This window comes from Sardina pilchardus, chromosome 7 (assembly GCF_963854185.1).
Source record: "Sardina pilchardus chromosome 7, fSarPil1.1, whole genome shotgun sequence".
Classification (NCBI taxonomy): Eukaryota; Metazoa; Chordata; class Actinopteri; order Clupeiformes; family Clupeidae; genus Sardina; species Sardina pilchardus.
In genome coordinates, this window is record NC_085000.1 from 5,759,249 (window position 1) to 5,782,951 (window position 23,703).

A 23,703-nucleotide genomic window follows, 5' to 3' on the forward strand; every position below is an offset into this window, starting at 1 on the left:
ACAAGCAGTAAAATAGTCCTTCAAAAAGGCTAGGATATATTTCACTTCTATGCTATACATTTACATTTCAGAACCTGTACATTGTTACTTTTTTGACTAAGAAGTGGAATCACTACACTTTTATTAGAGTCTTTTGTTAAGGAAGTAGTACTTCTACTGGAGCATGGAGCACTCCCTGCTAAGAAGAAATACAGTAATTGGTAGTACGCATATGCTTAATCTTAAGATTACAAGGAAAGATACCTCCCATGTATGAAGTCCCTGGCCTCAAAGAATGGAGACTGTCAGTTAGCTAACTGACAGTGCACTATGACTGTAAGATTATATTCTTTGCTTTGTTTTAAGGCATTCTGTGGGATGCCGTTTAAGAACTTAAGGCTCTTTGTCGTGTTTCCTTACTGATCCTTAGGACCAAGCATGTGATAACTTCTATTGCTTTCATTTTTCATGCTTCCTTTGTCAAATTTAAAGAACAATGCACTTTCCCTCCATAAAACAAGCCTTTATTGAAGCAATATATTAAAGTCCTTAGCCAGAAAACATTTGATCCAAGGTTCTTAGTTGTAGCTTAGCTCTTTTTAAGCCAGGCACATGACATCCATAAGCTCTGGTAGAAATCAGTCTGCCTAGGCCTAACTCCTACCCAGACTCTCATCTTTAACAGTGTCTCATTTAAACACATCATATTAAAACGCTTACCAGAACAATAAGGGTCATTGAAGTAATGGAACCAACTAGCGAATTTGGGTCCTTGATATTGTGTACATTTCCTTCCATTTCTGTTTTGGATTAACCATCCATCTGCTCCTGCTCCCCTGTACAGATCTTTAGATTATTATATGAAGATAAATGATGTGAATGTGAATGAATGGTCTACCATTCAATTCACCAGTCAAATAGGATTGCATGCAAAGCCTACCACACATTGTGAAGAAAATGCACAGGACCACCAACAGGTGGTTGCGTTTGTACGTTTTTTTTTTTTTTTTTTTAATAATTGCCTGACACATGTCAATAATTACAAGGGGCCAGTCTATCCAGACCAACTTGCTCAAGGGCACAACGGAATTGAACCCACAACTTTGTCTGGCCCAACTCCTTAACCAATACGCTATAACCACATCTTAATAACCAGTGGTCGTATCTTATCGCATCTTAAGAACGAACATTTGTCCTTGTCTTCTTCTTCTTGTATATTTGCTTAATGTGTCCATAAACCTTTCAGATCTTACAGATAAAATATATTTGAAAACAATGATCCCTATCCATATGCGACTGGATCCATATGTGCAATGGTCTGGGTATTAGTTGTACTAAGTGATTTCACCAGAGTAGAAAATTATGACAAAATCTGGCTTTAGCTGTTATCCAAGAGAGTGTGGTTTTAGCGGTTAGACACACAAACAATGGGCCAATAATTGCTTGATTAGTGGTCACTAAAGTCTTTATTGCGGATGAGATGAAAGTTGTGACCACTATTAAAATCAGTTGTTAACACCTTGTAATCAGTTTCCCAACGACCACGATCCCACAGACGCATACAAAATGCTGATGGATTAAGACAAGAACCAGTAATTCTGCTCAGTTCACAACAAAATCTGCTCAACATGTTTGTAATCATACATTCTATTTACATTTAGACTTCTGTGCCCATGCAGCTCAGCCTGTCAATGTGTTTATGTCTCAATATGCAAGACCACCATGGGGTACCAAACTGCTCAAAAAAGTTGAGGAGATTAACATGGAAATTACGTTTTCCATTGAAGTATCACATAGTGGTGTGACCAATTTAAGAAGATAAACAGGGTACGCCTTACTGTAAGTGACTGGATATAAACCCAGAAGTCACAAAGCCATTTCAGAGATTCAGTGTTTGCCAAGTACCTAATAACATTCAGATTTTTTTCATAGAGAAGACAATGGGATATGGGTTACATAAGGTTAGAGTTAAATTTGTGAGTCCAGTGCGTATGAGCTTTGAGTGGATTTCAGTAAGCTGAACAGAGGTGCAGTGAGGATTTAGACTAATTGAAATGACATTCTTTTTGCCAAAACTTCCCATTGCCACTAGGGGGCAGCACACAACAGAACACATTGTGTTCACGCACATTTCAAAATCACAACAGAACACATATGAACAAACATCTCTAGGTGCTACCAAGTACAGTCAATGGTACTGCATTTCATATTGTGATGGGTGTGAATGCATAGAATATCTCTGCATCTTTGGCTTACATTATATAATAGTTAGTAAAGTTATGCATATAAAGGCAGGTGGTGGGACAAACAAAGTGAAACTAGCATTTCAATACAAAATATACAAACTCCAGCACTTCCCATATAATCTCTATTCAAAATGACTAAGCCTGTGGCCATTAATTATACAGGACAGAGCTTACATGGGATAACTAGAGAGGTAGATCAGTGTGGGAAGGAATTGGCAAAAATGAAGAGTCCAAATGGCAGTTTGCCTCCAATTTTTCACCAAGTTGTTTTCAGCTTCCCCCAACACTCTTCCAACTAACCACTAATGCAGTTGAACAGCTTCATGCTTCACAAAACCATCTGGGATGTGCAATAGGAGAAAGTACATGTTTCTTTGCAGTGATAAACTCTTTTGAGTTTTAATGTCTATGCAACAGTCTGTCCAAACAAAAACAATCTTCCTACTACACCAGAACATAATTGGCTGTTGCATAGAATCTGACCTACTTTTGGCAAGAAAGTGCGTGTTTGTGACTATAGTTACACAGGACAAATAACAGATATCAAGATCAATAACCTATTGAGTGTATTACACAATGCATCTGATATGCCTTTCCGTTAATAGCTATGCAATGCAAAATCGAGAATACAATCAAGAGTGACCAATGCAAGTCTATTCATCAAGTTTCAAAAGGAGATGATGCCAGTGGAAACAAAGGGAGGAAGTAACAATATGTCATGATATAAATGTCTATTTGGCATATATAAAAAGTTACAAAACAGGATTAAGCCTTTGCCTCTGTGAACTACAGGGAGTCTCCTTTTCATCTTCAAGCACTGGACATGTGTTGGTCAGAATGCGTTTAGCTCTTTTCCTCTTCCAAGGAACGTGTCTGAAGACATACTGATACTGTCTCCACCTTGGGACCATACACATGTGGAAGTTCGAGGAAAGGGAAGGTACACAGAGTCGTTCTTGCACCACCGTCCGTCTGCTAGACAACTCCGTTCCTGAGAGGCTCTGGGCAGAAGCAGCCATTGACTTTTCCTCCAGGTTCCCTCCCCAGGTCTTTGCCTTTACTCCTCGCCTGCCACCTCCGTGCCAGGGGCTCCAGGAAGAGGGAGACAGAGGAGAGCAGGTAACACACTCCCGCCAGGTAGAAAGAGCAGTCGTAAGTCTGGGTGTAGTCATATAGGAAACCTGAAAGGTGAGATTCTCAGTCAGGCATTCACACATATCTTTTTGAAGAACATATAGCTCTCCTCAAACTTTTGAAAATTGATCTGTAAAACAGAATTGTATATGGATACATTGATCAGTGGAAAATGTACCAGGCTGGTCTGAAAATAGGCATTTTGGGAATAATTTTGGAAAGCTTAAAAAGCTTTTAAGAGATTACTGCTTCCATAAAAACAAAGCACTCTTTCATAAGTTCAGGCTTTTGACATTTTTAACCAGCTGGGTGGTTGTATCAGTCATAACTCAAGACACCAGGGTCATCATGAAGTCCTGTAAACTCAAAGCCCCCAGAGGGTCAAGCCAACAGCACACCACACTATTTCTGGACCCCCCTCTCCCTCCCGAGTGACTCCCTAATCACATCTTGACCTCTCCAGCAAGTCTGACAAGCTGGTTTGCGTTAGCCCATCTGGGAACTGTGACACCAGGTTCAACAACAACCCCACCCAAAGGGGCCCCCCCTTCACAAGCGAATGAGAGAGGGTGGAATAGTGTTTCCAAGAACCGTGACATTCTCAGGTTCTGGGTTAACCTTCCCCTCAGTACACATTCAAAAAAACACTCCGTAAAAACAAGTAGGTCACAACTACCAGGAGAAAGTGTGTCTATATTTTTCAGTTTCCCATCCATAATGCTCACCCTGTATATTACCGGCCAAACTCAGGCAGGATCAACCTATACAGAGTGAGCTTGAAATAACACTGTCCTTTGAGGAAACTGATGGTAGACTCATTAATCAGTACTTAAAGAGAAGCTATGCAGGATTGGCGATTTCATGTCCAGTTCCGGTTTCGGTTTTCGTTTTCGCTCGTTTTATGCTTGCATATTTCTCTGCAGAGCTTCCCCTACAGCTTTTAGCGTGTATATTTAGACATATATAGGCTATATATATATATATATATTTATACATTGCAAGCGTGGTTCTTCTTGTTCCTTACACGTTTCAGACTTCCAAATGTAAACAAGGAGCGATCGCCTCCTAGCCAAACTGCAAGGCTGCAATAGCGGATAGGGACACTGGGGGCGGGAGGAACTATTACTGTTTTTGATAAAAACTGGTCAGTCAAGCAAAACAACGATTCTTAAGCGATTTTATGACTACGAAAGTGTAGCATAGGGTCTCTTTAAGTAATTTAATGGGGAAATGCCAGAGAGATGGTATCTACAGTATTTAGGTTATCATGTTCAAGGACATTGATAGAGTCTCTTCCAAACAAGGAAAATGTCAACCCAGACAGACAAGACATCAAACCCCTCCCCTGACCTACACCTCGAAGACTTTATCTCCCCAGTGCATGCTCTGGTTCCCAACCCCACCCAACATGTATGTGCACTCCACTATCACCTCTCACCTGACATCATTTCATCACCATCAAATATGAGTTGTGGCCTCTGGCCAACGACGCGGGAACGCTGATACCTGTGCACACACATACCTGCAAGAGGGGGGCCCGTCAGGCAACCAAGCCCCACAAAAAACATGGAGAAGCCCATGGAGTTGTTGACTTTCTCAGATCCCACCAGATCTACCTGTGAAGGTAAAGCAGACGCAGAGTTAAACTATAAGCCTGTCAAAGGAGGTTGAGTGACATTTGAATTATGGGTGTTATTGGGTGCCCTTTAAGGTGAATGACGTGATGCAAGGTAGTGGGAGTTTGTTTTTCTTTTGCATGCCCCCTTCTTGGTCGTGGGGGGATGGAGAGGTTAGAAGTTAAGCTGTACAGAGCCTGCTTCCCGAGGCTGATTGATTGGCACCCACACAGCTGAGCAGACTGGTGCAAAGCATGACTTCACTTGTATGGGCCCCTGAAAGACACTGCTCAACACCATATGTACAGTAGGGAGTGGACTTCCCACACGGCATACCACAATCTCACGGCATCCCACACGCTCACAACAGCACAGCCGTCACTGATAAAAGATGATAGCATGCTAACTGGTGTCTTTTTGGGGATAATGTTGGCAATGTAGTGTTGTGAAAGCTTCTTTTGAATCTTTCGCAGAGTGGTCCAGCACAGAATACCAAATGACAAGTGTCATCTATCCTTTATACGTTTTTGTTTTTTTTAAAAGGTGCCTTACATTACATATTCTTTAGAAACTGCCAACTGCATACTGCTGCTTTAAATACACATTTTAAAAACTTCCTGTGCTACTCTTCCATTTTCACTCTGGATATTAGCACAAGACTAATCATTGCAAATCAGTATTGACTGACTGTAACACCCAAACAGACCGTTAGTGACATAATAGTGGTCCTGTTGTCTATAAAGGCCAATGGCCAATGCCGACGACATTAGATTTGACATTCAAGAGAGAACAATTATCAAAATGTTGGCATTGACGCGCACCAGACATCTCGGGCTTTGCTCCATTAAAAGTAATGATGTTCCAAACATTGCCATCATTTGACACACATCAAAAAGCACTGTCTTTCATTGGGTGCACCTCCGACTGGAATGCGGAAAGAGCATTCCACATCTGATGCTTCTGACTACCAAAGCTTGCTTTTCATCAACCAGCTTTAGGTGGATGACAGATCCCAATGCTGGGGGCAATATCCTACTTCATAAAATGAGGTCAACACCTTCACTCAAAATGACTGCTCAACTTCCAAATAAACGACGTGAGTCGCTTCCTCAAACAAGCAAACCAGGTGGAAAACTGAAACTGGTATGTTTATGACCTGTGACCTCACTGTGACATTAAGGAATAAATAAATTATTATCTGTTTAGAGAGTGGCAGAGCAATGAGTGTCATCTACAGCATACAACAGATATGCGTTTAACCCCATGCAGTATCACGTGAAGATCTATAAGAAAAAAATCAACATTTTTTTTTTTTTTACTAAACGGGTTGCCTTAACAATGTAATAAATGTAAATAGTCTGTCAGTTGCTTCCATTAAACTCCAGTTTTGGGGGAGGGTGAGTACTTAATTTAAATAAGGAAGGGGAGAGATGACAGTTCCTTGCTCTTTCACCTGTGTGGGGCCGGTGGGTGAGTGGCCATGTTTAGAAGGCTCATTGCAGGATTTATCCTGTCTCGTTCTGCTGTGGATTTATTTGAACACTGGAGGAGTACACTCTGAGGCCATTGGATTTAGGCTACTGCAAGTAAGGGAACTTTTTTTTTGTAAATGCAACTGGCGAAACTGCACATTCCTTATTGACTGTCTATGGAGTGGCCTCTCATCATGCTGTAGGCTACCTCTTTTTCTGGGGAGAATTTGTTTTTTGTTTGGGATTGGATTTGCATTTGAACGGATTGACTCCTTGACTCTGGGACAGATGGAGCACTGAGGGACAATTGTCTGCTTGTTCAGAAAGGAGCTACACACTGCAAAAACTGCTCATCCAACCAAGAGTTATCAATCTTATATTAAGATAAAACATCTAGTTGGTATTGTTTTTAGTATAAAGAAGCATACCTCATAAGATAATTTTGACTGAATTCAATAGCAGTCTGAATTAATTTAAAACATCTTATCAAGAGAAACTATCTTAATGCACTGGCAGCCAAATGTGTTTAAATAAGACAGGCTGCTGTTAAATTCTTTATCTCTTCATACTTAACACTATACTAACTATACACACACACACACACACACACACACACACACACACACACACACACACACACACACACACACACACACACACACACACACACACACACACACACACAGAGATAAGATTAATAACACTTCTTGGTTAGAGGAGAAGTTTTTGCAGTGCGCCCGGCATTTCTGGAAAGCAAGCTGCTTCTTGCTAGTGGGGCTAGAAGAAAAATGTAAGAATTATGACATGGTATGTTACCTGCCTTGACCAAAGTAGAACACCTTTAGGGTATTTTTCTTTAAAAGGCAGACAAACAGGCTGTCAAGCAAAGAGTTGTCCATAGTAAATACACAGTGCTGGCCCAAGCCTTTATGAGTCACCTATGCTTGACTAGTATTGATACAACAAATGTCACACTATAGTGTACAGGCATATCAATCATTAGTCCTACAGTTGTTTCAGTGGCGTGAAATGAAATAATAACTGTCTCTTCCATACTTCCATAACCTCCTACAACAATGTTGTGTACTGCCTGTGCAGTGGCCCAAAGTGTTACTGCTCACACTTACTGTTTACTGGCTACATTAGCCCACATGCACAACTCCTCTCTCCAACCCCCTGTCTGGACTGTGGTCTAACCTCATACCTGACCAATGGCTGATACCCTTTCACTTCAAACCTATCCTTGCACTGCTGCTATAACTCTTATATTACTACAGTATGTTTACTTTCTCTTATGTTGTCCATACAATTATGCTACAACTATAATACTACGCTTAATTTTTTTTCTCTTGATTGTCCATTTAATGCTGGTCGCTAGACTTTAACCCTGTGCTGTTGCACTCTTGGACTTATTTGCACTACCACCATGACACACACCTCATACTGAATCACAGAATCAGTCCCTGCCCTGTCACTGCAAGTGCCTCATGCTTATACATCCTTATAAATTCATGTGGATCCTTGTTTTAGTGTGTTTAGCATATTTTAGTATACTTAATACTTTTTAGTCGTGTATTTGTTATTTTACCATCCTGTTTGCATTGTAGTATATGTTGTGTGTGGTGTCTTAACCTACTGGGACCTTGAATTACCCCTTGGGGATCAATAAAATATCTATCTATCTATCTGTCTATCTATCTATATCAACTGAACTCCATTATGATTGTGGAATGAAACTCATCCTCATTGATGTTTTGGCATGCCAGAGCTGCTTCCATATGTTGTTCAAATGTACGCGATGTGCTTATGTCTACAGTACATGTACATGAATTTGGCAGACGCCTTTATACTACACGATTTCCAGCAACAGAATGACATTTAAGCTGCAGAGCTACAGCCACAGAACGTCTAGAAAGATTTTATCATGCACAGTCCATTGGCGGCTGTGGTAGAGAGAAACACACACAACCTGCATTTTAGCTCATCATTCTCTGTCCAAGTAGCTCCATTTGGCACTGTTTTGCTGATAAGTGGTCTGAAAGCAACTGACTTGACAGTTCACGTAAAATCTAGCCTTGGCTGTTTGAGTGGCTCCTTCTTTGGCTGGGGTTTTTAGCAATTACAGGTATTTCAAAAATTCTAATAGCCTCTTTGATGTGGGTAGGCTTCTCACACCTGCACAGAGTTGGCAACTCCTCTCTTTAATCTCGACAAAAGGGGAAAAAATCCCCTTAGGCCTACTTCCACGACTGCAAACTTACACAGCAGTTGTAGGCAGGTATAATATTGATCACAAAATCAGAATTATCTTGTCTTAGCTTTGTGTACAAACACTATGACCCCCTTGCCTTGGGGGGCCCAAGCAGGCGCTTAGTTGGCTTATGCCTCAGGCCAGCTCTGTAAATAAAGGTGGACACAAGAAGTGCTGAAAAGATGAAACACTTCAATCTCAGCAATGAACGGTGTGTATTTTTAATATAGTGAATCAAAACTGATAGTTTTGTTATATTTCATATATGAACAATACCCTACTATTCAACGTAGACATCATGCAAATAGCCTGATTACCATCGACTTTCAAAGGCTCTGCGAGACTTTAGTCTGACCAACAGCCTGTACTAACACGGTTTCTTGCAAGCGCTGGTTGACCCGCCTCATTTAAGTGCCTCGATTTGCTACTGGTAGATGTCAGAAAGCGGTTTGCCGAGTTTAAACCAATAACAACACTCTTTCCTCTGCCTTGAACACGCCTCTACCCAGAGCCGTTGGAGCTGCTCAAAGTTGATTGGTTCTCGACCAAAGGGGGCAGTTCCGCAGATTTCGGGAACTCAGAAATCCTTCTCAATGAGCAGTTGACCAGACCAGCAGCAAAAGCCTGAAGGCGTTGCGTCACTGGGAGGGCGTGCCAGGCTATCATGCAAATACTGTGGTGCAAAGTGAAGCAATTTAGAATCATAGAACATTCAAGTTCCTTATGAATATACTCTAGGTCTATGTCATCCAGTAGTCATCCTAGAGTTTCCTTAGGCCTTACTCTTTAGCTGATGATACATGTGTCAACTATTTGAGCAACATCACTTGGGATTAACTAAACCGGTTCATGACAATTGCCCACAGCAGTTGCCTAAAGGTGACTTAGGTCTTGCGAAAAGAAACTGTGAACATGCCAAAATCAAAAGAACATTTTGTCAAGAAATTGTCCTACGTATAATCCGCATTGGCATAGTTCATTCATCAGCACTCACCAGGACAGGAAGCAACAGTGCCATGTAGCCTCCACAGAAGATGGCGAAGAAGACCGCATACACCATAAGGTGCATGTAGGATGTAGCCAACGGCGAGAGCAGGTTGACCACACCACACAGAATCAGGTAGGCCTTGTGGTAGTGGTACTTATGGAGATAGTTACGGTCTGCCAACCAGCCGGATCCCAGCTGGGCCATAGTCTCCGTGATGCCTAGAGAGAAAGAGAGAGAGAAGAAGCTATAATAGTCACCATATTTTGGCAGTTCTGATCACAGTGAATTAGCCGCATTGTGTATAAGCCGCAGGAGAGTGTTTTATGCAAGTTGAAAGAAACAATACCATATTAATACCATATAAACTGCCCCCGTTTATTAACCTCATAGTTGAAGATATCTTGCTAAATCAATGTATAAGCCGTGGCTAATGGGTTGGGAATTTACAGGTATGTTTTCTCTCATCAGTACTATATGACATACTAAAATACTAATGAATTACTAAAAATGGACATGAAATAAAATGGACTAAAATACAGCAGAGAAAGAGGCATACATGTACATGCTTGTATAGAGATACTACTACTAAGTCCCCAACTTGTATCAATAGACACCAAGATTAATCGGACTTAAAGTGGTGTTACTCTCTCGATTCGTTCAAAAAGGGCCTGCTGTGCTGATTGGCAGGTTGAATTTAAACTATGCATTAAATGATGTTCAGCACCTTACATATCAACTCCAACTCCATATCACATATAATGGCACTGAGGAACCTCACCTGCTCAGCACACCTTAAGCGTGCAGTTAAATGTTGGAGACTGGCTGTGAAGATGAATAGTCCACCATTACACTCAGACACAGGCTACTAGACATAGTAGCACATTATTCTTGCACTAGTCAATATCAAGGTATACTGGATTTCATCCCAGTTTCTCTTTCCCAAGAAATAGTTTATAAATGCTGAAATAATAGTCACAATGTCACAATTGCTCTCGGGCATAAACCTGTAAGGAGGCTACTACAGAAGGAAGGAATTATTTTAGCATGCCCTTGCAAGTCTTTCGGTGCCTGGAGTCTCTCATAAGATATGGTAATTCTATATCACTGCAGTCCAACTCTATGGAAAGAAGTTGGATATTGATCACTTCAGGAAAAAGCTGCAGGCAGCACTATCCAGCAGATCAATGAAATAAACAGCTCCCAAACGTGGACCGATCAATGGGTCCCATTTCAGCTGCAGCCGCATTATGGAGAATGCTGGTGATGAGGCATTTTTCAACCTCAACTCCTTGAGTCTGCAGTGGACTTGCCACATGGCTATAGCCCACTGCAGTGACACGAGAGCCATGTGTTTCCAATCACCTTTCTGTGCGAGCTAGTGCTAACAACCAACAGCTGTTGCAGAGATGTTTGGAGAACGTTAGTTGCCCCAAAAGTGCAGTGCACTCCTTTCATTTCCTAATTGAATGCAATCTGCAGAGAAATTGAACCGAGTGAATCCTCCAATGTGACACCCCTTCGGAATTCTGTGCCACAGGATGCTTAGCGGTGGTGCAGAATGAAGCGAAACAGCTGTCTGTTGTTTATGTATCCTCTGCAGACAACCAGAGGGTATCTCCTGGTGTGCTCCCTCTTGAGCACAGAGACACTGGGAGCTTGTTTGTGTGTTTTAGTCTCAGCAGGTTAGTCAACGTTTGCAGCTGGTCCCATTGAGCGCGCCATACTGTGTCTAAGGCAGTCTCTCTGCAGAGGGCTAGTTGGGCTTTTGAAAGCTAAGCTCTTTGACGTTCTGTAGCATGGACCTCTCTCCTGTCAGTCACACAGAGAATGACCAGTATCAAGCTTCCTTTAATTGCATCTTGACAGACGCGTCTGAGCAAAGATTGAAAAAGGTTGGAAAGACATGCAATGTCCACTGCGTCAGCACACAACAATGCTCTCCCAATATAAAGTACATGTCCAATTTCCCTGCCCACTCATTAAAATACGAGCGTGTTTGGCCCGCCTGGACACCCCTTTGTGTGGGCTCTGCTGCCTCAGTGAGTCTCGGCACAATCTTAGCCACTTCAAACTTGGGGCAAAACTGGGAAGCCCCTCTGTCACCACACACAGCAGCGACTCTACTCTGTAAGCCGTTGCTTAGCGACTCCCTGGCTCGCCAACACTGGCCTGTCACGGGAACACATTTGTAGAGGCCTGGGACGCTGGGGCCAGTCTCCCTGTTTCCACTGAAAAGAGTCTTTTGAATTGGGGGGTTGGCAAGGGGGGCTCGAAATGAGTTAGGGTTGGTTGGACTTAGTGGACATATCAATATGACATGGGAGAGTAATCCCTGTCTGTAGGGGTAGGAGTAAAAGTAAGATGTCTGCATAACTGCGCTGTGCATTATGTGTCACTGTCAGTGTAAAGAGTAAGGTTAGTACTCAAGCTTCACTTCCTTATCCAAGTGCTCTTATGGGATGGATTAACACATTTCCTAGAATTAATGAGCAGACTGACAACAAGTATGGAGTGATACACGTCCAGCCTCCTTATTCTGTCTGTCAGAGTAGTGCAACACTCATCATTGCGCCATGCTTAATAGATTTCACCTCAATCACATTTAACCCCTCCATCAATGGAGCAGTTTAATTTCCTCTGCCAGCACGGACCTCATGCATGTTGTGAAGTTTTTTTTTTTTCTTCTTCTCTTGTTTTCGTATGATGTGGTTTCATCAATGGGATACTTCTGAACTCAACTGCCTCGGCCAGTGGGCTAAAGTTCAGCTTTTATGTAAGAACGTTCATTACATAAGACTGCAGATTCTGAGCAGCTCACAAATAATTAATGCACAAAAGTTGACTGAGGACTTTTTGCATCACCCTCAAAAGCTCAGTGAAATGCATGCTATGGTAAATTCAGCTACAACAGAAAATAATGAACCTTAATTGCTCTCACTAATTGATGCAATAATATTAATATCCACAGTCATCAGTAGGGAAATATTCTTTTGGCAGGTTTGGATTAAGACTATAGGACTGTAGCATTTTTGCTAACTCAACAACTAAATGTTTCTCTGAAATTCAACCTATTGACTCACTCTGTCATGTACAACTTTTGGACAATCACCATGCGCTGTTTCCTGTATTTATGTGCTTAAAATCCTTATTTGACACTCTGAAAATACCACATGCTTCACAGGCTTGTAATCCTCAAATTAAACACTACCACAGTTGCCTCATGATCTGATAATCCTTGAGATAAGCGAAATACTCCAAATGAGATCTGGTTAGTGGATATTAAACGGTTGATTTGTTGCTCAAGTGATGCTCTAGGAATAAATGCAACTACGTGCCTGTAAAAAAAATCATATTCATTCATTTTGCTTGTTTAAATGTCTGCAACATGTGCTTACAAAATGAAAAGCGGAAATGGAAAAACTCACCTGCCAAGGAGATGATGAACGAGGCGTCCATGGGCTCGATACCAAGATTCCGAGCTCGTGCGGAGAGGTGGAAGTAGGGGATGAAATAAGCTAACTGGCTGAAGACAAGAGACCAGGTGTAAATGCAGAAGAATGGGTTCTTCAGGAGAGAGAAGTCCAGAGCTTTGTTTTTTTGGTTTTCACCAGAGGCCTTCTCATGCAATGAAGTATCTGCTAGAGAAGAACCTCCGTTGCGTTCCAGAGGAGGATCCCCTGTCATGGTGCAATTGCTCTCAAGCCCATTCACTCCATTATGGACTAGCTGTGTGACTTCCACACTTGTCAGACCATTCTGGCCCTTGCCTATTATCTCTGGGCTAGACGCTGTTGTGGATGGAGAAGAGTCTGCTTTGGCAATTCCATTGGCCACCGGTGTAGACCCATTTACGCCGTTCTTGAGTGGCTCCTTCTCTTGTCCATTGAGAACACCATGCTGGCCTTTTTGGATGGAAGGCGAGGAGGGAGACGAGGAGGTGGGGGGAGACGGAGAGGAGGAGGGCCTGACGTTGATCGGTCTCAGCAGCATCCCCGAAGCCACCAGGTTCAGCATGAGACCCCCCAGGATCAGCAGAGCTCCTGTGCAGGAAGAGATTGGCCCCAGGTCAGCTCTACCGTCAAACACGTTTCTTTTAAAGACTTTTTTTTTTTGGCTTTATATGCCTTTAATTGGACAGGACAGTAGAGAGAATGACAGGAAGCGAGTGGGAGAGAGAGCTGGGGTGGGATCCGGAAAGGACCACAGGGCGGGAATCGAACCCGGCGGTGGTGCAGGTGCCCCAGCCAGCCGCGCCACGGCTGGGGCCCCGTCAAACACGCTTAACACGCTGAATATAAAAGATGCTAAGAAGATCATACTAGTGGACAGGTACAGTTATCAGTAAGCACATTTTCATCCAATCAAATCACATGGAACTGGTTGTGAGGTTGCCCTGCATCATCTATAACCTTCTTATAATGAACATTCAAAAAATAATCTACACAGATATGATTTCATCTCTATCAAGTTATACCATTTGATAAGAGAATCTGATACAACACTTTTCAGTCCAAAAATATAAGTGAAATGATGTACCTACAACTCCAATAACGGATCACCTTTTTTTGGTGCTGGTGCCTGATACCTGTGGATCAGTCACAAGACTGGGGGGGAACCTATTAAACATTATGGGCCAGAAAACTAATGGTTTTGTGGACAGACGAGCCAAAAACTTGGCTTAGATGAGAGGCATTAAAAATGACCTTCAAACATAAGTCATCTCAAATATTGCGACAGGGTTATGATAATATCATGGTTTGGACAGGAAAATAAATATTTGGGCCTTGAATACTGTACTGTTTACCAAGGTAATTGGCCATTTAATGCCAGATAATTGAGTTGATAAATTTGAATTCACATCCATGAGAAAAAATAGATACTTTGTATTAAATTGGAAGTTATTTTCAGGATATCACAAGTTGAAGATGGTTCTGTGTTGTCTGGGTTCTGTGATGAATGCAAATCATGTAGACTCCCATACATCTAGACACTGTTAGTTCTGAGAAACAATGACCAGGAGGACTGTGTTATAGTAGAATGTTGAGTGACGTAATATTCACCTTGCCAGGCATAGTGGTCGAGAAGAAGCTGTGTGAAGGGAGCGAGAGCAAAAGTCAAGCCCATTCCTGAGCGGCCAATGGAATATGCAGTGGCCAGTCTCTTCCGGAAATATGTTGCCGTAACCACAGAGCTGGCTTGGTACAGGAAAGCAAAACCTATACCTACATGGAACATGAATGTTTGTATTAACAGACAAGACAGTGAAACATGCAGAGTTGCACTATTATATGCTATAAGGTTTCAGGTTGGGCACTTACCCACAATCAATCCCATACTGATATATAAGAAGACAACATTTGTAGCAAATATGCTGATGAGGAAGCCAACAGTAACAAACAGTGCTCCCATGATGGAGGTGATGCGGTTTCCCAGCTTGGCACACGCCACAGAGGCGATGGGACCTAAACAGACAGGTCCAACAATATTGGTTCAGAAACCGGCTGAAGCCAGACGTGATGTGTGAGGTGTGAGAACAGGAAAGATGGCTTACCGCCAGATAGCCTGAGGCTCGACATGATTGATCCAATCCAACTGATGCTTTCAGCAGAGCCTCCAAACTCATCTTGGAATGCCACGAAAAAGATGCCGAAGCTCTTCAGGGTTCCCATGACCAATACATTCACCTGTGCAAAACGAATGAAAAAGGTTTGTACTGAAACAAGCAGTCTAGTTGCCTGGAACAAGCAGCATTCGATATGAACTTAGATTAACATTTATTATTCGGTGAGGTTGAAATAAATGTTAACATTTTATCTTAGGAAAAATAAAATACCAGAAAACAGTGCAGAACCACCATCCAGCCCCATCCTCCATCTGGTGGGTCCACATATTGAACTTCTTTCTCCTTCCTGGTGGCTTCATGGTTCACATTCTTTTCATACTGGAAAATTTTGGCTGACTTGCCATCACTGTAATCATAACAATTGTTCTGTTACCTACAAATAACCAATTGCCAAGATGGAACATTTTATTCTTTCACTTCAAACAGTTTAGGTGAGTCTTAATAGTATCTCGTTCTTCCACAAGGTTAACCTGACACAACTGGGCTAAAGAGATGCAAAGCTGTCAACCATGACACATATTTGTTAAAGGTTAATCACTTCTGACTAGTTTACTATATCCTTTGAACTTATTACATTTGTTGCGGAATCACTTGACCATCAGAGTGTGCAGCACCTGTTGGCAAGCTGCAGTATTTGTAAATTTTTAATCATTCAGGTCTCAAGAGGCATTGAACCATAACACTGTCAGCAAATTGGATATTTTTTTTCAGAGAACATGGTTAATTTTTGATCAGAATAAAAAAAAAAATCACATTCTGGATGATAATACCAACATAGGAGAACAGTTCACTGTGTTACCGCAACAACATTCAGTGTACAAGACTGTACTGCTCCTCCAGCATGTGTAAGCAAGAAATCACATACAATTTGTTACCAATACACACCTGAAAATGTCTGATAGTTGCATGTACATTTGTTTTCATCGAAAACAGGCAAAGGTAGATGGATGACTGCACCATAAAGTCGTACAATTACAGCCTTGTAAATCTGTATGTCCCATGTACCATCTTGTGCGGGAAGAAATCCTGAATTATTGAGGAGTTCAAATTGATTATGCATCTAGAGGACACTATGTTTTCCTCGGAAGTGACCTTTCTGCACTGCGGCCTTAAGTCCAGCCAAGAGTTATTTTAGAATCCTGTGTATGTGTCTGCTAGCTTCATGTCTGAGCCTTGGACAGTGTTGTTTTACATTATTTTATGATGGTTAAACATCAGCTGTGTTTCTCACACATTTTAGTGATGTGTACTTTCATCAAGTGTAAATAAGACTACTGAATATTCAAAGGATAGGGCACTAATAAATTGCTGTACATACAGTACAGATACAAGGAATACAGTTAGTCAATCTGGTAATTCATTTATGCAGTTACCTTATGCTACCTCATTTATGTACAATTAAGGAAGCACAAGTAAATAAATGAAACAATGTGTAAATACATAAATAAATCAAAAAGAAATACAAAAACAGAGACATATGAATAATAACGACACATTAATGACCAGTTTTCATGACCAAACAGATTGATTTATGTGTACATTTCATAATTCATTTCTGTATTATGAAATGGTGTTAGTGCTGTGTGCTAGCAGCCGGCATATGGATCGTTCCCATGTTGTTACATAGTCATTAATATAAACCATTGCAATGCTCAATCATCGTTTTTTGGAAATAAATGTTTAAATGTTTCCGTCTCCGTGGAAATGGGAAACGGCCTGAGTTAGACTTTGGTACAGGCTTTATAGAAAGTGATATCCTGTATACTGGATTTTCACTGATTCTTCATAATAACTGACAAACATGCATAGTGGTGTCTCATAAGGACCATGTTCATATTGCACAGCACTTGTAATGACATTTTGAGTCTGTTCAGGAGCACAAAGGCACAGTTAAAGTGGTGTCCTCAGAGCTGCCTGGCTTTTTAGCTGCCTAGCTGCGTTTTTTTCCCCTAGCGACTGTACTCTGTGACCTTGAGCCACAGGGTTCACTCTGCAACTGGAGAGTTCCTTTAAGTCAGAAGTCTCTACAGCCATCAAGGCCAGTGAGTCCATTCAAATGAACACCCGGCATGGAGACAACCAAGCACTGACCACATCCTAGGTGGTTAAAACCACTGACTAGGGTCTGACATATACTGTACACTAGGTCTATGCCTGTGTTTGACATGTTTTGAATTTTAGCAAACAACAGGTGTCCTCTAAGTTATTTAGTTTTAGATCAATCAGCACTAGGCTACTTATTCCAGGTGAATCTTGTGTGTTATCCACAGAATCTGTCTCAAGCCGTTATATCTTTAAGCTAAAGAACAGACTTGATATCTAATCTAGCCAGCCACACCATTCAAATATCGTCTGAATGTTATGGTTATGGATTGAAGTAATATATTTGTTAAATGAATTATGCAGATGCAGAACTATACAGATAAACTGTATCTTTCACTTAGTTCTCTAATGCAGGTCTTCCAATTCAGCTGAAAGAGACACGCCCAAATTAGGCAGAAACTGCTTAACGGATTAAACATGAATGAATCGGACCAGTGTACTGCAGAGAAAGCATTTTTTTTCAGCGTGCTTTTCACAGATTGTTCCAGTGTGTGTGTGCTTGCGTGCGTGTGAGTGCATGCATGCATGTGTGGGTTAAGGGGAGAGGGTGGTTAAGTTGTAGAGTGGAATTATTGCAATCTTGGGCCTCTGCCTGACACCCCACCACGCTACCACCACCAAATAACTCTGCTGAGCTAATTGGGCTGATGGTGTCTTGACAAACATACTCCACAAGGTGTAGGTTACTCTTTTCAATTATAGATGTTCACACTTAAGGAGTCTATATGATACCTTGCTTTCAATTATGTCCTGTCCTCCTTTAGGTTGAACTCTTTGTCAGAACTCTCTAAGATACAATCCCAAAACATCTGAGATAGACTACCAAACAGATGCTTGACTCCAAACTATGCAAACAATTATGTGCTCATACCAGAAAGGTGGTTATGCATTCCCTTCATTCCAAACTATGTAAGGCCAGTAAGTGCGTCTCACGGCATGTTCCCTGATATAAGCCTTGAAGTTGTGTGGAAGTGTCCTTAAGGGGACAAACTTAATTCAAAACAGTAAGGGAACTCCAACTAATCCAGCTGGTCTTAATGATATGCTTAGGGACTGAACCACAATAACATAACAAAAGAGGGACAAGTCCCTTTCAGGGACTATAGTGTTTGTGGTATCACTGTGGTATCACTGTGGTACCATTAAAAACACCACAGTGAATCTGACTATCCAGTACTGGCAATCTGGGATGATAAACTGTCAGTTCTCTTAAGACATTTTCATATACTGCAAGTGTATTTGCCTTTGGCTATCAACATTCTTTGTTATCGATAATGCCGTATTATGTAGTCGAATATGTAGGTCACCACAGCAAAAAGTTATTCAAAGTTAATTAAAGTGGCCCCAAACAGTGCTGGTGATGAAAGAGGCTGTCCTATTTATAATACATGGAGAGTAACCCTTGCTGCAGACATGGTGAGGATACACTCTGATGGTGTGATATGGGCTACAACATTAATAGCTAATAATCATTTCAATGTAAATGTTATGACAGCAGTTTGTGGGTGATCTGTTTTTTTTAGGGCTGTTTTTTATTTTTACCTGTTGTGTTCTTTTGGTAGCATAGCTGATGCGATGTGGGGTGGGGGAAGCCTTGAAGAAACTAGACACAGCAAGAATCTTTTAATCTCCCTGTGTCATCCTGTGCACCAGCAGTTTGTGGACGGCCTCTATGGACTCGTTGAAGTCACACCTATATCTGAAACAGACAGACAGGAAGGCAGGAACAACACTTTCATTGTGGGCAGATAATCTCACTGCCTTCCAGTAAAGGAAAACAAGTGTTCTACCAGTAAGACCTGTCAAGGCTGACTTCCAGGCCAGTCTGGCTAGTTTGACCAATCAGCAATGAGAGGGGATGAGGTCCCCGCTGAAAAAAAACAGCAAGAAACCAGCAGGTAGCTGGTTTCGGAGGCTTTTGCTGGTTTTCTTCCAGCTATTGCTGATCTTTGCTGGTGTAGCTGGTTAGGCCACCAGCTAGACATGCTGGCGTGACCATCTGAGGAAGCTGGTCGTGCTGGTGTGACCAGCCTGAGGTGGTACGACAAGCGAAACCATCCGGAAACATACCCTCAGCTGGTTTAACCAGTTTACGATGGTAATTCAGATGGTTTTGCTTGTCAAGCTGGTCATTTTTGTTGGTGTTGCTGGTCTACATTTCTGTTTTTACTGACCATGCCAGTTTATGTTGGTCATTCTAGCCAACCAGCTTGACCATTTCTGTCAAGCTTGACAGGCTGGTCACCAGCATGACCAGCTGTATCGGAAGAGTTTTTGCTGGTCTACTGTAGCTGGTCAACCATCATAGGGTGGTAAAACAAGCTGGTTAAGAAGCTGGTCATCCCGCAAACCAAGTCTGTTCGGGGTGTATTTTTTTTCAGCAGGGGTTAGTTTCGAAACTGAAGATATACAAAATAGAAATAACAACATTTGTAATCCCTGATTAAAGTGATTGGTTAAGGCTGGACCAATGATTTCAAAGTTAATGCAAAATACACCCATTACAATGTTATGGTTGGAAATATTTCCCAATTTTAAGTACCCATGAAATTGATGAAATTCAGTAGTGAACAACTGAATAGTTACGTTGTGGCAACGTTGTGAGCACGTAACGCATTTAGTTGAATAACGAAGTGGCTACGTACATTTTGTGAATCACCTGGATGTGGTGGCTACTGTATGTCTTCTGGTCCATTCCTGTGAGCTAGTTGCGTGCAGAGGACTTTGTGAGCACGTAAAACATAGGTTGCTGCCTGCGACGTATTTGGATAATATTGTGGCTACATACACTTGTGAATCGCCTGAACGTGATGGCTACATCTTTCTGGTCCATTCCTGTGGCCTTGAGTTATGTGCAGAGGACCCTTTGGCAATGTCGATAGAACGTCAGTTATAACTGGTGTCCAGTTCCACTTCAGCCCTTTGAGGTCATAAGAGGATGAGTTTGAACCTGACCAGATGTGTCAACTCTTGTAGAGAATTGCTGGAGCTCACAGCCATTCTTTCTGCAACCATCAGGCAGCTGAGGGAAGTGTCTAGCAGAGAGTTGCTACAGCGTACTCTGGACAATATTGTTTGTGCTTTTAACATTTTATTTTTGTCCCATATTTGGATATAAATCATGACATGACATATCAGGCCCTATCAGGCACCGGGCGCTAGGTTGGCAGTCAAAGACATAAAGTGTGGTCTGGCACATGATCCAAAAATCACTCTATTACACCCTCTAAAAATCATTACGCCACTGACCAAGAAAAACCTGGTCTATAGCGAAAGGCACAAATAAAGCACAGCTGAAGATGCACTGTCATGAGATGTAAGAAGCCACTACCTTGTTAGTCAGTTGTGAAAGTAACTGTAGAACTGTTTTGTCGCTGACTATGAGATCAAATAGTCAAATAGATCAAAAAGTTAGTTTGACTTTGCCTATGAGTTCAAATGATAAGTGAGTGCAGATGCATGTAGGCTATACTCTGCTAGTCACAAAAAGGTTTTAGTGAAGGTTTAGTGGAATCCCTGTTCCATACGGTCTCGCACATCTCGTAGAAGCACATTACTTCAAATGCGCCACTGGCTATCAAAATACCCATGCGCTGTTTGAAGTTGCAGCGCTTGCTGTAGAAGCAGGGGTTGTCAACATTTTCAGGAGAATTCAACCCGAAATAAGTCAAATAACCATTCCAATGACTCCGAAGCTGATTAGTTAAGGCAAATTAAGCTAGAAAAAAACTTGCATAGTTCACCTTTTCATAGTTCACAGATGTCATTCTCATAGGTTTAAAGAATGCCCAAAACACACTCACGACTGAATAAGAAACATAAGAACAACCCTTTTGCACCCAGGCCCCAGTATTTGATCACAAAACCACACCATTAAATTAGTGATTGTTGAATGGCCACAGTTTTAATGTCTATAAACTTTGTGCTGCTGACCATCCATTTCTGATCGCCAAAATTGGACCCCTCATGTGCAATCACAAGTAGCCTTGGCTGGAAACAACACTTCTTCCACAGCACCTCGTCTCTGCAAAGATTTGAATATGAACTGATCTAGGTCTATCAATGAAAATGTCAGGGGGCTTACTCAGACACAAGGGAATAAATACATGGGGCACAACCAAAGGCCCCACTAATGACTATACACACTAACAAATAGACACATGGAACAACAATGTTGTAAAAAAATCTTGTGAAAGTTTGGATGTGCATGTGGCGAAGTTATTAACCACGGTATCAACTGCCTGTAGACGTAATCAGGCAACCAGATGCAAGTAATTATAGCGTGATATTGTGGAAAGCTATCCATGGTAACAACTGGCATCAGGCGGCCAGGTTGCAACATTGTGGCAACTTTACGCATGACACCAAATGGCAGCTTTTGCGAGTATCATGGCAGGTAGGTAAGGTAAGCCAATTACCATCAGTTATAACTGGTGTCCAGTTCCACTTCAGGCCTTTGAGTAATAAGAGGATGCGTTTGAGCTGACCAGCTGTGTGTCAACTCTTGTAGAGAATTGCTTAACTAGAGCTCACAGCCATTCAGCCATCAGGCCCAGGAGGGTGAAGTCTAGCAGAGAGGAGCGAAGGCAAAAAAAAAAGTGGAGAGGGGGTGGGCCGGAGTCGTGTGACTACAGTTTCAGCGGCTATGGAGTTTCTCCCTCCTTGTGTCTGTCAAGTCATCCCAGGGCAGAGGTGGTCTATTGGCTCAGTGCCACAGCATCATACAGTATGTCTGTTTCAGTCTACTCAGGCTATTTCTGGCTGAAATTGAGAGGGTGCTGTATTGACTACAAAAAGAAAGAAATTTCTCAAGCCCTTTCCGGATGAGTCAGACACCGAGATGTGATACTTGCTGTGAATGAAACTAAACCCAGTTTAAGTCAGTTCCGTAGGCTATGATAAAATGTCTCTCTCTCTGAGCAGTTCTGGTATTGTACACACGAAAGTAAAAGGCTGATGCTTATGCTCTTTGTTAAAGGGAAAAAACAATTCTTTAATTGCCCTGATCCACTAAGTGAAGGCTTTCATGCTCAAAATGTTAGACATCTGTAATGTACATCTGCAGGAGTGCATTTTGCTTGTGCTGGTGAACAAGTAATGTATCCAGCTATTAAAGATTGTAATAATGTGATCATGATGCTTTGACAACTTAGTTATATCTAGACCAGTAGCCAACATATGCCAAGTGCTTTGAAACTCAATCTTGATCTAATCAAAGAGCTATCAGAAGAAAAAACTTGACTGCAGATAAAGGGAAGCAAACAATTGAAATATGACACCTGTATGTTTTCTAAACAGGTGCTTACACATCTGGTAATTACATTTCTTATAATACAACCACACATATAAGGCCACAGTAGCACTACAATTATGTAATAAAGAAGCTGAAGTCCAAAGCATGGCTTAATCTATTAGACCTTGTGTGTAAGGAACGGCAATGCACCAAACAGCCTACAGTTAACAACTAAGTGGAAGTTGCACTTACCAATTATACAAGTACAATCGCTGCACATGTGTTTGGTCCCCGGTATCATACTGATTATCGTGCGACTCTGTACGGAGAAGATAGATTAGCAATTGTTAACCATAACATTGTTAGGTCAAAGTGAATATTTAGAGCACTTATTGCCTGGGGCTAAACCCTCATTTTCAGTGTCATTCAGTCCCAGCTAGTTTCAAATCAGTTGGACAAAAACAGGACTTAAGTAGGCTATATCTATGTTGAACTCCAGAGTAAAAACTTGAGCCAAGTGGATTTTTAACATGGTGAGTTTTTGCTTTATTTCATTTAGAGGCAGCATAGAACATTTTTGAAAATATATATATGCTACTTAATTAATTTGGTAGGCTATACCAATGAATGGGTCTACAATTTGTTTCTGACACCAACACAGAAATCTTTTCAACATGTAGCAAAAAAAAGGGCCATAGGGAATTTGTGTATAGAACGAAGTAACAAGATTAATTTCACTAAAATGCTTATATTGAAAAATGCAATAGTCAGGAAGAACAGTGGTCATAGTTTCTACCCTGACGTTGGATGAATATGTTGACCAAAAAGCGTGCTATTGATACAGAGTCTCCTTACCATATTTTGCAATGTTCCTGTCCATCAGAGCTGAAGTCCACTTTGCAGTTTATTACAGTCTCATCGGGGCTGGTGCGCCTGCTGAGCGCAGCATCAAAATCAGATGAACGCACGGGAGCAGGAAAACCCCTTTCCGATAGTCTGGTTCGAGTGGACGTTTTCAGTCAAATGGACAGAAGTCGACGGTCCTCAGGTATTTAAGT

General features: G+C 41.6%; 1 protein-coding gene across 1 annotated transcript; it reads right to left on the minus strand.

Annotated features, from left to right (window-relative positions):
• Positions 1-496: 496 nt before the first annotated feature.
• On the minus strand, positions 497-23,703 carry slc16a4 (solute carrier family 16 member 4). The gene is made up of 11 exons (XM_062540479.1): positions 23,501-23,703; positions 22,898-22,964; positions 18,955-19,111; positions 15,520-15,655; positions 15,238-15,370; positions 15,005-15,148; positions 14,747-14,908; positions 13,112-13,726; positions 9,693-9,904; positions 4,882-4,975; positions 497-3,406 (listed from the first exon to the last, which is right to left on the minus strand). The coding sequence occupies exons 3-11, from the start codon at positions 18,975-18,977 to the stop codon at positions 3,201-3,203; spliced, it is 1,725 nt and encodes a 574-aa protein (XP_062396463.1). The 5' UTR covers positions 18,978-19,111; positions 22,898-22,964; positions 23,501-23,703; the 3' UTR covers positions 497-3,200.

Excerpts from the sequence above, each read along its gene's own strand:
- slc16a4 (XM_062540479.1), bottom strand. The coding sequence starts at position 18,977 with ATGCTACCAAAAGAACACAACAG. Across the intron at positions 13,727-14,746 it reads CGACCACTATGCCTGGCAAG|GAGCTCTGCTGATCCTGGGG; the intron begins GTGAATATTACG and ends CTTCCTGCACAG. Across the intron at positions 9,905-13,111 it reads GTTCATCATCTCCTTGGCAG|GCATCACGGAGACTATGGCC; the intron begins GTGAGTTTTTCC and ends CTTTCTCTCTAG.